At 43.0% G+C, this 12567-nt stretch overlaps 1 protein-coding gene across 4 annotated transcripts in view; it reads left to right on the forward strand.

Annotated features, from left to right (window-relative positions):
- Positions 1–5: 5 nt before the first annotated feature.
- The window catches only part of arhgap46a (Rho GTPase activating protein 46a), a 28095-nt gene continuing 15533 nt past the window's right edge, over positions 6–12567 (forward strand). For 2 of the 4 annotated variants that reach the window (XM_077004456.1, XM_077004458.1), the window contains exons 1-2: positions 6–245; positions 8501–8947. In XM_077004456.1, coding sequence (XP_076860571.1) covers positions 232–245; positions 8501–8947 — 461 coding nt within the window. In that variant the 5' untranslated portion in view covers positions 6–231. Of the gene's footprint in view, positions 246–594; positions 709–5250; positions 5385–8500; positions 8948–12567 lie in introns of those variants that run through there. The other 2 variants (XM_077004459.1, XM_077004460.1) reach the window with 2 other exon arrangements.

Genomic DNA, 12567 nt, shown 5'->3' on the forward strand with positions numbered 1-12567 from the left:
AAAATCATGTGTTAGCACGTTGTCGTTTGATGTATAGCATGTCATTTATTTTGCGCCAAACGGGGCGGGGCTATGAGAGGCAGCGCGTGAGACTCCCAAGCGCGCGCCTCGCGACCACAGGCGGGCAGCTTCTCCTTCAACCCAACGGTCTAAGTACGGGACGTCCGACACGGAGAAAACTCGCTTAGTGAACTTATTCTTTTTCAACGTTTGCCCGTACAATGTGAGAAAATGACCGGAACAAGGTAAGACATTCTCATACACAAACCATATGTATATATATTTCGGATGTTTAGGTTAACTAGTTGACGTAGTTTACCTCGTTATCTCAATAGGCAGTTGATCGCCACTTCGATGCCTCTCAAACTTGTGTAACGTTAACTATCGTTAGCTTGATAGCTAGCGTAGCTACAGAACACTTTTATCACAAAAGTCTGGGTAGAAAGTACGTTAAGTTGGTGTTAAATTGAAAATGAAGCAATATTTTTTCCCACTTAGCCACTATGTGTAAACTGACACGAGCAACCTATATAATAATACGAGGTAGTTGGAAATGAAAGAGATGAGTTGGGTTAGGTTTCATTCATTCGTTAGCGCCGCTGCTGCTCGCTGTGCCCCGAGGTTGGTGAACTCCTGCAGTACGACACGTCCAGCATCAAAGTACATCCATATGATCGTGTAGCTGGAGAGACCAGGTGACCTACATCAGTACGTAGTTTCATTTCAGTTTTCACAACAGAAAACGTAGTTTGAAATAGACGCTCCTCTAAAGATATTATGTATGTTAATATTAACTAATTGCACATAGGAAGTTCTAGCTTTTTGTTTTAATTTGTCACAACTGTTGGACAGTGTTGTCATATTTAAAACAACAGCTGAGTTAAATGATATACATTTTCTTGTTTTAAATGTACTTATATTACTTAATTTAATAATCCCTGATTGAGTGTTGACGTTTGCCAGAAGATATCTTGTTGCCTGAGTTTTTTTTGTGGTCTACTTTGGCCTCTTTGATATGTATGTGTGTATTGCGGCTGCGGTTAGCAGCTCCACGTTTGGAGAGCAGAAACCCCGTTTGTCGCCTCTCTGTGACTGTACTTAGTCATACATTATAGAACACTGTTACAATACCACATCTGTAGGTGTTGCTTCGTCTAAAATATGCAGTAACCCCCCAAGCTTCATAGCTATTAAAAAGATGAAGTAATATGAGAAAGCTTTTGAAATCTAGAATATTAATCCTTTGAAAATATGAGTTTAACCTTTTAGACTATCTTAGGATGACCTCAAGGCTACAGTTCATGGAACCTTTGTCAATGTTTGCCAGTGTGTAGAAAAAGAAATTAATTAAATAAAATGAATGCCATATCCTGCAATGTTCCTGATCTATTTGCTATCAGGTTTCTGTCTTAATTTTTATCACAGGAATGAGGGTTAGAAAATACCAGTGTCTTGAAGTGATTTAACAAATTGCATCTTACATAAATAATGAAATTCAGTCAAGGATTTTTACCCATTAATTTTGTAGAGTAGCGTTCAATGAACTGTACATATTATTTAAGTTATTTTAGGATGGTTTCTAAGTACAAATGTCTTTGTACATCTGTCAGCTGAGGTGACTCATAGGATTTTTCTCTTTTTTTTTTGGTGCAAAAACATTTTTCAAACAATAGGAGGATCCTCCATTGTGAGAGTAGTTTACCTCAGTTTTCCAGCTGGAGCATTGCGCCAAAATCACCAAGGCTTTATGGCTGTAATGAATGTCTCCATTAGAGGATGTTACTGTTTTAATAAGGCTACGACCTGTGGTGTTTTCATGTTTTTTGTTGTGCAAAGTTTTTTATCTTTATACTCAAGTGCGCTCTGTTCTGTGGTCATCAAAGCACGTTCAAATTTTAGATCATTTGGAACAGGTTACATCTTTATGTTTTTAGGAACTGATCTTGGCTAAATTTGTATGTCACATGCAGATTACATTATTTTGTTAATCTCACAGTAGTGCAGAATAAAAGGCAATATATATCTCCAAATATATTGTCTTTGGTTTCCCTTATTCACACATTTCTGTTGACTGTTAGACTACTACAAATCTGCAAAGTACAGTCAGTAGCTCGTAAAAGTAAAAAGTAATAAAAGTTCAGTAATGTTGCAGTTCAGGAACAGAACGGTTCCACTTCAGTTAGTGTAATCTGACCTTGTGCACTACACAACATTGAACAAATGTGTGGAAGGAACAGGAGGGTGTCTTGCAACACGCAGCAAGCTCGTTTGCGCTGCTCTGTTAAATTTGTTGACCTGCTCCACCAGCAAAGAACCCTTTCATGAGGTGCTTCAGTGTTGTGTGAGCTTCCCTGTAACTCTATGAGTAGCTCCCAAACAAACATCTCAGTCCAGTTTGGTCCCCCTGCCCATCTCCTAAGAGACCATTACTTTACCTCAGGACTCTGTACTTTGTTGATAGATGTTTGCCTGTGACCCCTGACCCCTCAGTCCCTGTGGCATGGGTATCTTTGTAGTTGTAGCTAATGTCCCAGTGTCACATTAACTGTGAGCTTCCAGTAATGAAACTCACGAACAGAGTTGTTGAGTTTGAAGACATGGAACAGATGGTCATAGCAATCTTACACAAACTGATGAAAAATTAAACCTAAAATGCACCTATCCCATTTGATATAGCATCTGTACTCATTTTTATGCTGGATGAATTTTCTAGAAGAGCATAATAACTGTAAATTCATAGTTATAACATAGTAAATTCATTCTTACAATATTTTCCACTCGCCAGAATGTTACACATTGAAATGAGCCAGTGTTACCAATGTTGGCAGCTGGTATATCAGACAAGGGATTAGTGTGCAGTTGGCTAAGCGTGCGGATTCATACAGTCTCCTACTGCTCTACTGCCCACTGTCCATCTTTGCCCTCCCACAGACACTTGCTCACTCATGTCCGGCCACCCCATGACCTGACAATGTACCCATTTGTACTGAGTAAGTAGGATGGTGAGGGGGTGGCGGTCAAAGCTTTTGCTTGTCCATCTCGTCCCCGCCAGAAAGGGGGTTTGCAGCTTGGTCCATTTGCAGCTTTACACTTTCATAGAGGACAACCTGACCCCCCTGCTGGGGCTACACCTTCCACTGCCGGGTTCCTGGATGCAGGAAGAGGATCTGCCTGAGACAACAGAAGCCTGCAGTAGACTACTCACGCATCATCCCAATGAGGCCAGCACGGCCTGCTTTATATAGAAGGAGCCTGAGCCTGGAGGGTGTTGTAGGCTGGCCTCGTTTTATTTTGGCAGTCACACCCCAGACCTTATATCCTTACCCCAAAGACAAACACCCTCCTCCCCTCCCCATGGTTGCGCATACAGCCTCTGATTGGCTGGTGGCGTTGAGTGAGAGTTCAACTGGTCATAAGGGCTATTCCAGATGAATGGAGTCCAATGGTGGAGCTGACAGTGGGCCCCATTGTTGGCCCCATTATCCATTAAAGCAGAGAGCAATGCACGTCTGTTGAAATGCATATGATCAGGACTTGTCACAGTGCAAACTGTTCCTCTTTTAGCAGTAGCACATGTGCTTAGAAAACTGTCGGTACTGCTTAATATTTAATTCTGGTTATGGGTGTGTTTGGTATGTTGGCCTCGGCAGACAGCTGCCAGTGAAAATATCAGTAATGCGGGGTGTCCTCTCATAGACGAACTTAGCTTAAGTGTCATGTCATAACTGAACGAAGCTTAAGTGTCATCTCATAGACTAACAGCGCTTAAGTGTCATTTTGTAGGTGATCAGAGCTTAAGTGTCTTGTATCTTGGTTGTTAAGCCAGGAGCGAAACACAATGCTTCCAGCTCGTATGGCTCTTTAGTTGCAGTAAACACATGATTGAACAGTTTCCTTGGACGTGAGGGTAACAGTGCAGATGTTTCTGGATCACACTGGTATGTGTGCAAGCATGCTGTTCTCCTGTGCACTGTAATGCCTTCTCCCTCTGCACTCTTTTCCGGAATGTGTAAACGGCTCTCTTCCTCTGGACAATCTGTTCGGCTGTGTCAGTCCTGACACGTTTTTCACCCCAAAGACAAACAAGCCCAGTGTTGGCGCGCGGAGGGACAAAGAGCATAACGGACACGGGCAGCTGTTGCACCGCGTCCCCTGACACTGGAATACAGGAGCCAAGATGGAAACCTGCCGCTGCTGTGCTGCACGCTCATGCACTGCTGGACCTGAAGCAGCTGGAGTTGTGTTTGCTACAATTACAGGCTGTGTGAACCTCAGCCAAGGTCATAATACTAGACATACATGTAGGTAATATAAAGCCTGTATCCTCAGGACATGTAGTTTCATGGGAAAGGTGGATTGAACCCTTAATAGAACTACAATAGGGGTGTTGTAAGGGAAAAATGGTCTTTTGATACCCACTGAGTCAGTTGGTGTGTGAGTTTGAAAGGAGTGCATTTAGCTCGGTTAAAATGAAATTTCAAATGGAGTAACATGCACATGTACACACAAAAACTCGGATATTTGCACTCATCCTGCGAGGGTTTGGTCTCCAGGCAGCCTCGGAGTAACAGTGTTCTATAGAACTAAAGAATTTGGCTAACAGGTGTTGCAGTTTATTATTGTTGAAGTGAATGAGTGCAGTCTCACCCCCCCTTCTCTCTCTAGGGGAGGGGGCCGTCGCTATGTCACCCCTCCTGTCTTTCCCTTGTTATGAATTATGCCTTTGATTGTCTATGGTGCATACCCTGTACTTTTCTAATTATATGGCTTAACTGATGCTCTCTGGTTACTTGTATGTTTTTTTTGTTTACTGAGGCTATTATAAAATAAGCCGTACATTTTCCTTAATGTGCATGAGAAAAGTTCTAGTAAATTCAGCTGAGGGCCTAACCTGCCATTGGTTGTTATTTTCAGTTTCTGTACTGTGGTATTATCCAATTTTAGTTACCAGTAGTTACCCCGTACCCCTTATTTACATATTCAGTCTGTTTCACAGGAAGCACGTTCTTGTTTTCAGCTTTAAATAAAATGTTTACAAAGAACACCTTGTTTGTTTTCATGTGGGATGTAGCAGTTTTCTGAATGCAATGGCGGTTTAGCTGCTGCAGCAGGCCAGAAGTATTAATGCGTTTCATTTTGCTACCGAAGTAGCAGGTCTAGTTTTTACACACACTCTCCTACTGTGGTCCCCAGAGGTCAGGTGCCAGACCCAGAATAGCATGTTGTTATGAGACTAAGTCAGGTCGTAGTCTACCACTTCGCACCAGCGAGCTACCACTCACATTGAACGCTGGGTTGTCTCCAGTAATTTTATGACATATTTTGGCATTTGTATCTTTTTTTGGTGCAGGGCTGTTTTCAGAAAGCCTGTATCACAAACCCAGGTATGGTGATCTCTGCTGAGGCTCAGACACTGCTGAAGAGTCCTCTGCTCTCCATTTAGAACAATGAATGTTATTACTGGTTCTATTATTTCAAAACATGTCATTTTACAGTAATTTATAAACAGTGGTGAAATTCCTGAATAAAGTTCAAGAATTTGCACAGGAATTTTGTCATTAGAATAGCACTACATAATTAGACTGAAGTCTATTTTGTACTGGATGTTTTTTAAGTATAGTAGTTGGTGATGTAGAAAAAAGAATAGGCCTAGTCTTTGTATGTTGTTCTGCTGTGTTAAATGTTTTTTTAGAGTCTTACAGCCCACGTGAGTTAGCCAAGATGTGGCATGGTGGACTAAGGGCTGATTTTGAAGAGGAGCATGGTGAAAACTCCCTTACAGTTTAAACTGCAGTAGTCTTATCTTGTTCATGATTATGCTATCTTGTCAAAGATCAGTTAAATAATGTGTGTGTGTGTGTGTGTGTGTGTGTGTGTGTGTGTGTGTGTGTGTGTGTGTGTGTGAGAGAGAGAGAGAGAGATATACACAGGTGATGAAGTCCATACCCCTCTTTTGAGCAATATTTTCACTTATCTGTGTGTCTCATTTCTTAAAAGCCTAAAACACTTGCTTTGTCCTGCATTGTGCGCATCTGCTATTTTGTTCCATAAGGGCAAAAACCCCTTCCAATTTTTTTGGTGTTTTTTCCAGTATCAGTATGCATGTGACTTGGATGGGGAAGAATTTGCCGTAAGGTGTTTGGTTGCTGAAACACAAAGCCTCTTTGGGGACTTGGAAAATTGCTGGGTGGGGATGAGGGCACAAAGGCCTCAGTTTAACTCTCAGTGACATGATAAAGCTCTCGGTCTAGTGTGGTAAGAAAGGCGCCTCAGAGCTTCTGAATCTTGCTATTCAATGTTTTCTCTGCATGAACGAAGCCTCTACTTTAATCAGTGGCCTTGTAAACTCTTTATCATCAATGATCATTTAGCCTATCTGTAGTTCTCACACTCATGCTCACACCTGCTGGCACAAGGGGAATGGCTTTAAACGGATGTATATAATCCAAAGCACGATCCCGGTGAAAGCTGTAGTGTCTAGCAGTGCTATGATAGGTGAACGGAGTTGTTTAAAGTGCCAGTCGCAGATGGCGCCCCCACATCACTGCTGGGAACAGTCAGGGTTGTTGGTGTGCAGAGGCAGTGCCCAGCCAGGCCCTGCCGGGCGTTCACGGGAGCCTGTACACCCGCACGCCATCTCACGCTGCCCATGTCTGCGTCATTTACAGACATTCCAATAAAGGAAAGGTGGGAGTGAGCAAGACTGAAAGAAACTGGCTATTGTGCAGTGGGTATGGTGTGTCCTGTGGGAGCTCTCTTTGGCAGCCTGATTAAGGGGCTATTATTTTTGAGACCGTAGGTGAGAAAGGGCATGTGGTTCAGCTAGCAGTCTGCTCTGGGAACCCCCACCACCACCACCACCACCATCATCACCTTGTGTAGCACTCAGATATAGCAGGCTTTTAAGAAAAAGCAGGCTTCAGATAGCTGCTGTGGATTGTCAGATGTTTGTGTGTTCAGCAAAAGCTAGCATGCCCCTCTCTTGTCTTCGCTAAGATTTGGCTACGCAGATAAAGATTTAGGGAGGGAATAGTTGTGTCTGTGTTACTGTAGACGTGAACGTTCAGGCTGACTACCTGTCTTGACTGCACCTGTGATGGTGACTGATTTCAGCGTGCACACCAGTGGAGCATCGCTTTGCTTCGCCTGGGCCAGGTATGTTGCTTGGCTTTTCGTTCTGTGAGGTAACGAAACATTCATGCCCTTGGTTATCTCTTCGTTTGCTTGGCTTAAATTAGTGCACCAAAGTCCCCTCTGCATTAGGAAACTAGATCAAAAGAAACCGAATAGGATTCTCAAATGGGTAACATGACCCCAATTAGCTGTGTTAGTGTCTTGTTGTTCAAACTGCCAGAACCGCTGGCTGTGCTGTTGCGTAAATGGTGCCACAGGCGTAATTGTTGGGGAGAGGAGCACCTCAGTCTGCACAGTGACATTTTTAGGCCTTGTGTGGGTTAGAAAATTGCAGGTTGCAGAATTTGTCTGGGCTTGATAAAAACCCTGAGTTTGATGAAGTAATTGGTTAAATGCAGTAAAGTTACAGAGCATCAAGTCATACATGCCATACAAGTCAGACATGCTGTCTTTCAGCAGTAATCACAGTGATTAAACTTACCTGCTCTACTTTACTGCACCACACTCATGAGGTATTTAAGTGATTATGGGTGGGTGGGTGAAAAATGTTTTTGATATTTTCCTCCCAAGGTTATATATGTTTGTCTATATCCTTGTGTGTGTGTGTGTGTGTGTGTGTGTGTGTGTGTGTGTGTGTGTGTGTGTGTGTGTGTGTGTGTGTGTGTGTGACCATGCATATATGTTTCCATGCATATCCATGTCCCATCATGTGTCTAGCTGTCTGCTATCAGTATGAGTCATTCAGGTTTGTGTTGTCCCCCATTGTGTTAAGATGGCAGTAGCAGTTCCTGGGTCCACAAAAGTCTCCATGAACGGATGGCACTCCTCAGGGGAACTGGCTGCTCTCCTGACAGTGTGTGTGCTTGGGTGTGTGTAATGGCATGTAAGGCGTGTGAACAGAGTCCAGATCATGCTGGGAGCTGCTCACTCTCCCAGGTTCCCCGCTCTGTGGTGATGGGATTAAGCGCACACTGAGTGTTCTGTGAGCAGAGATGTTCTCCCACAGAGACACGCACACGGCACATTTGCAGAGATGTGCTCCCACCAACATTCACACACACACACACACACACACACAGAGCGCACACACATTCATTCTACGGCTCTGCGCATGATGCCAATGAAAAACGCTGATGGCGTATGATGTCGTATGACCATCATTTAAAAAACTTTATTTTAACCATGATTCTCAGCAGTAGTTGGATATACTCTCTATATCCATTAGTCAGGAAAGAAATGTAAACTTTCTGATTATGTTGCGAAAATGAATTTCCCTTTTAAACTAATCAATTAATCCACAAAGTCGCTCAGTGGTTCCTGAAGGTGTTAAGGTGTTAAAATCTTGTCCTACAATTCTCATCCTCAGCTCTGATTGGGTGGAGATCCTTGAACCAAGATCCCGCGAGCACATGTATGTGAACCTGGCCACCGGAGAGTGTGGCTGGGACCCGCCCGCTGGCGCCCCCGTTCGTCAGGCCGACGGCAACCAGTGGTGGGAGCTGTTCGACCCGCACAGCAGCCGCTTCTACTACTACAACTCAGCCGCCCGCCTGACCGTCTGGCACCGGCCGCAGGGCGCCGACATCGTGCCTCTCTCGCAGCTCCAGGCCATGAAGCGCTGCACGGACTCGGAGCGCAGGGCGGCCGGCAGCAGGGAGAGGCAGAGCGGCCACGGCAGACGCACGCCCCAGCCCCCCTCCGAGCCCTTCACTACTGAACACCAAACTACTGAGAGAGGGAGCAGAGCAGAGCAGAGTGGCGAGACTTCTGTGCCCCCGGAGCCCAGCGCAGACAGCAGCAAGGACTCACTGAGGTAGGCACACCTGCACTCTCCTGTTCTGATGGCGCCCATACCAAAGAGCCCCACAGCAACTCTGGGCCTTGTTACATCTGACGTCTGTTGTCATTCTGTTTTGTCAGTGGTAGCCATTTGGACAAATCACTACCAATATGAAAATGTCTTAGTTATGTTAAAAAGCATTGGCATGGCTGTTTTCTATATTCTACTGGAGCACTTCAAGGCCATGTATCCCTGGACCTGTCAGAAACCTCCTTTCTCCTTCATAAGTCATTCAGTCATTCTAGCTATATTCCCTCTGGCTTCTGGAGATGCTAGAGATGTTATTTTAGGGACTTATACTCTCCCCAGCTGTAAACCTCTGACTATTACTCTCTCCTAAAGCAAACCCTGGGCCTCACGGGATGAAAGTTACCAGGGCTGAAACTGGGGGAAGGCCAAACCATTCTGGTCAACATGTGACTGGACTTCTGTCCCCCCGACCAAATAAAGAATGCATTTCATGACTGTGGCACAAATACATAAAGTTTTATATATGGCCAAAATATATAAAAAAGTTACATGTATTTAAACACAGTGTTTAGCATGGTCTGCATAGCCTTGCATCCCAGGACAGCTACAAATCAGAGGAATCCAGGATCTCACAGCAGGATGCCCCGTTACAGAGCACTCAGAGTCACTATGGCTCACTGCTGCAGAGGTCTCTGATGTGTTACAAATTGCTTTCCTCATGCCTGTCCTATCATTCCACCACACCTTCAGGACTTGTCTTTCTGGGAGGCCTTCACGGTTTGACCTTTGGCCATTATTACGTAAAAGTAGAAGGTCAAGAGAGCACTGTCTGGGCTCCCGCTGTGTGGCCTCCGCAGCTGGGGGGCTGATGATTTATCCTTCACCAACACCAGCCTCCCTCTCCTGGGGAACCCCACTCCTCTGACTCTCGTATAGATGATGACCATATTTCACGGGCCATGTTGTCTCCCCCAAACAATGAACAGTTGTGTTTCGATGTTTTGACAACAAGAGATAGTCATTATGGTTCTATGTGAGCTATTGTGTGATTCACCTTTTTCACAAGTTGCTTCCCAATAGAAAACAAAATTGCATCAACAGTATTTATATAGTACTTAACAAACACAACATGGCAAGTTGATCTCCGATATGCTAATCATGGTTAATATAGGATTTGTACAGTTCTTTTAATGTATGTGTGATGTTGATTAGAATAGCTGGTTGCAGTGTTTGAGATAACTGCTCCTGTCTGGAAAGGCCATAAACATCATGACATTAAACCATTATCAGCATGTCAATGATTAGCTAAGAAGAATGGTGGACAAAAGATCTACAACACCTTAATGACTGTTTTGTCAGTCATACCCTCTGTTTTATGCATTCACGCCAAAGTGTTGGGCATTCTTCTTGGGATTGAGGGGTTGGAAGAAGTGTTATGGCTATGGCCCTCCAAACTCAGGTTTTTCAGACAATCCCCCACCCCCACTGGAATGTTATAAGAAGTTTTCCAAAATGCCTTTTGAGTCACCTGCAAAATGGTTGTGCTAATGACTAAAGAAACACAAATGTAAGTATTTTCTCTGTTAATAATGATGTAAAATTACAATAACAATTGAATTATCTTAGTGTAATGTCATTTATATGTATTATGGTCCTTTTCTTCATAGCAGGCATAAAAATGTACAAGTCGTATAGACTCTGTAGCTAGCTAGGTAATGTTACATCGTAAAGTAATACAGTGAGGTTTACCAATCCTTTCATATAAATTTGAGCCTCTACCCTTGTAACTCAGTTCCAGGGGGACAGTGGACACTCAAAACAAGGGGTAGGGGTCAAAATAAGAAATGGGTTTGGGCCAAAACCTTTTATGAGAACCTTCACCTTTCTGAGGTGACGTTAACAAACATAATGAACACAGGGTTTTTTACACTACACTGTTACATTTTCCACATCCAGTATTGCATATGCGGATGAAGAATTGCATGACAATACATTTTGTATTGTTGACAAGTCACATCTGTACTGGGTTGTATCACTTATGTGTGGCCTCAATATACTTTCCACATACACTATTTCATTTTGACTAAAATGGTACCTTTGGTAAGGAAACTATTTGGATTAGCCAAAGCATCTCAGCAATCTCAAAACATACGGCAAACTTGATAATCACTATTATTGCTTATATCCTATTTAGGTGGTTCCGAAGTGAATGGAACAGCCATGTCTAGGACAGACTTCCTTTAGCAAAACATGTCTAAATCCATTATCTAATGGATTGTTGACATTGAACAAGCCTGCTCCTGAAAAGGTCTAAAATTACGAATTTGTGTTGGCAGCAAATCCAGCAGTAGCTTTGAAAAATAAATCATAAGTCCTGTCAAATCATTAATAGTTTAATTCAACTAACTGAGTAATCTATGTTTAAAGAGCCCCCCTCCCCCCAGTTTTATTTAATAGTTGAGGACATTCACTTGTTACAGATACATTTTCTTCTTTTATCAAGTTGTCTTACTGGAGAATGAAAAACCCTTACATATCCTACATTTCAAAAACTGGGGATACTGGGGATTCATTTCAGATCATATATATATATATATATATATATGTACTGAAGAGTGATTTCATAATCAGAAGATATTTCCGCCGAGTGCATCTTCCCAAGGGTTTTCCACAGGCCTTAGCTTTAGCATTTTGCTCATCATCAGGAAGTTACTTACACACACACACACATATACACACACACACACACACACACACACACATTGTATAATAAAACTGATGCACGTCGCTTGGACCATTGTTATATTTTATGACCACTCCCCAGGTTTTATTTTTAGATGTACCAACAAAGGAAGCTGAGCTCTCTGTACTCCATGAAACAATAGCAAGGCCGTTATTTTATTTTTTGGTGAACACCATTAGAACTAATACAGATTATGGTCAAGCTCTTTGCCGTCCTGATATCGAGACTCTGGTCCGCTTTATGATGAGAAGTCAGTATTGTAAGTGAGGAAGAGCCACAGAAATGAGGTGAATTGAAGCACTTTCTGGAGCATGCAGTGAGAATCAGGAGAATTATGTGTCACTGAGCTATATCTTACCTTGGAGTGTTTAATGGAATTTACATGTTGTGAGAGATGGATTTCAGCGGGGATTTCATGAACCTCGTGACCAGTGGGTGTAACATAACCCAGGAGTGACCTGGGAAAGCCCTGAGGGGGGTTGCTAGCTTCTTTTGTCCAGCAGGCTGACCTTAGGGCAAACTGGCCACGTAAAAAGAAAAGGACTCAGTTAAGCAGAGCGCTCTCAGAGACCAACTGTTAGGTTTCTCATAGCAGGAAATGGAGGTGGATATAATGGGGTGAAACATCAAATTATCTCTCTCACATATAAGAAGCCTGACAGCCTCTCCTGTGAAGGCCCTAATGATTTAACAGGCATTCCTGTTACGGGGTTGGTCTGGTGTGAAATTGAATGGAATCTAGCAGAAATGAAAGCTAGACATAACACCCTCTAAATTCTGATTTTCAAGAAAGCACAGGAGCATTAATCAGAAATGTTTTTTCTTAATTGATCCAGTGAGTATTTTGTAATTGAATTTCCATCAGTAAATCAAATCAGCA

This window comes from Brachyhypopomus gauderio, chromosome 1 (genome assembly GCF_052324685.1).
Source record: "Brachyhypopomus gauderio isolate BG-103 chromosome 1, BGAUD_0.2, whole genome shotgun sequence".
Lineage (NCBI taxonomy): Eukaryota > Metazoa > Chordata > Actinopteri > Gymnotiformes > Hypopomidae > Brachyhypopomus > Brachyhypopomus gauderio.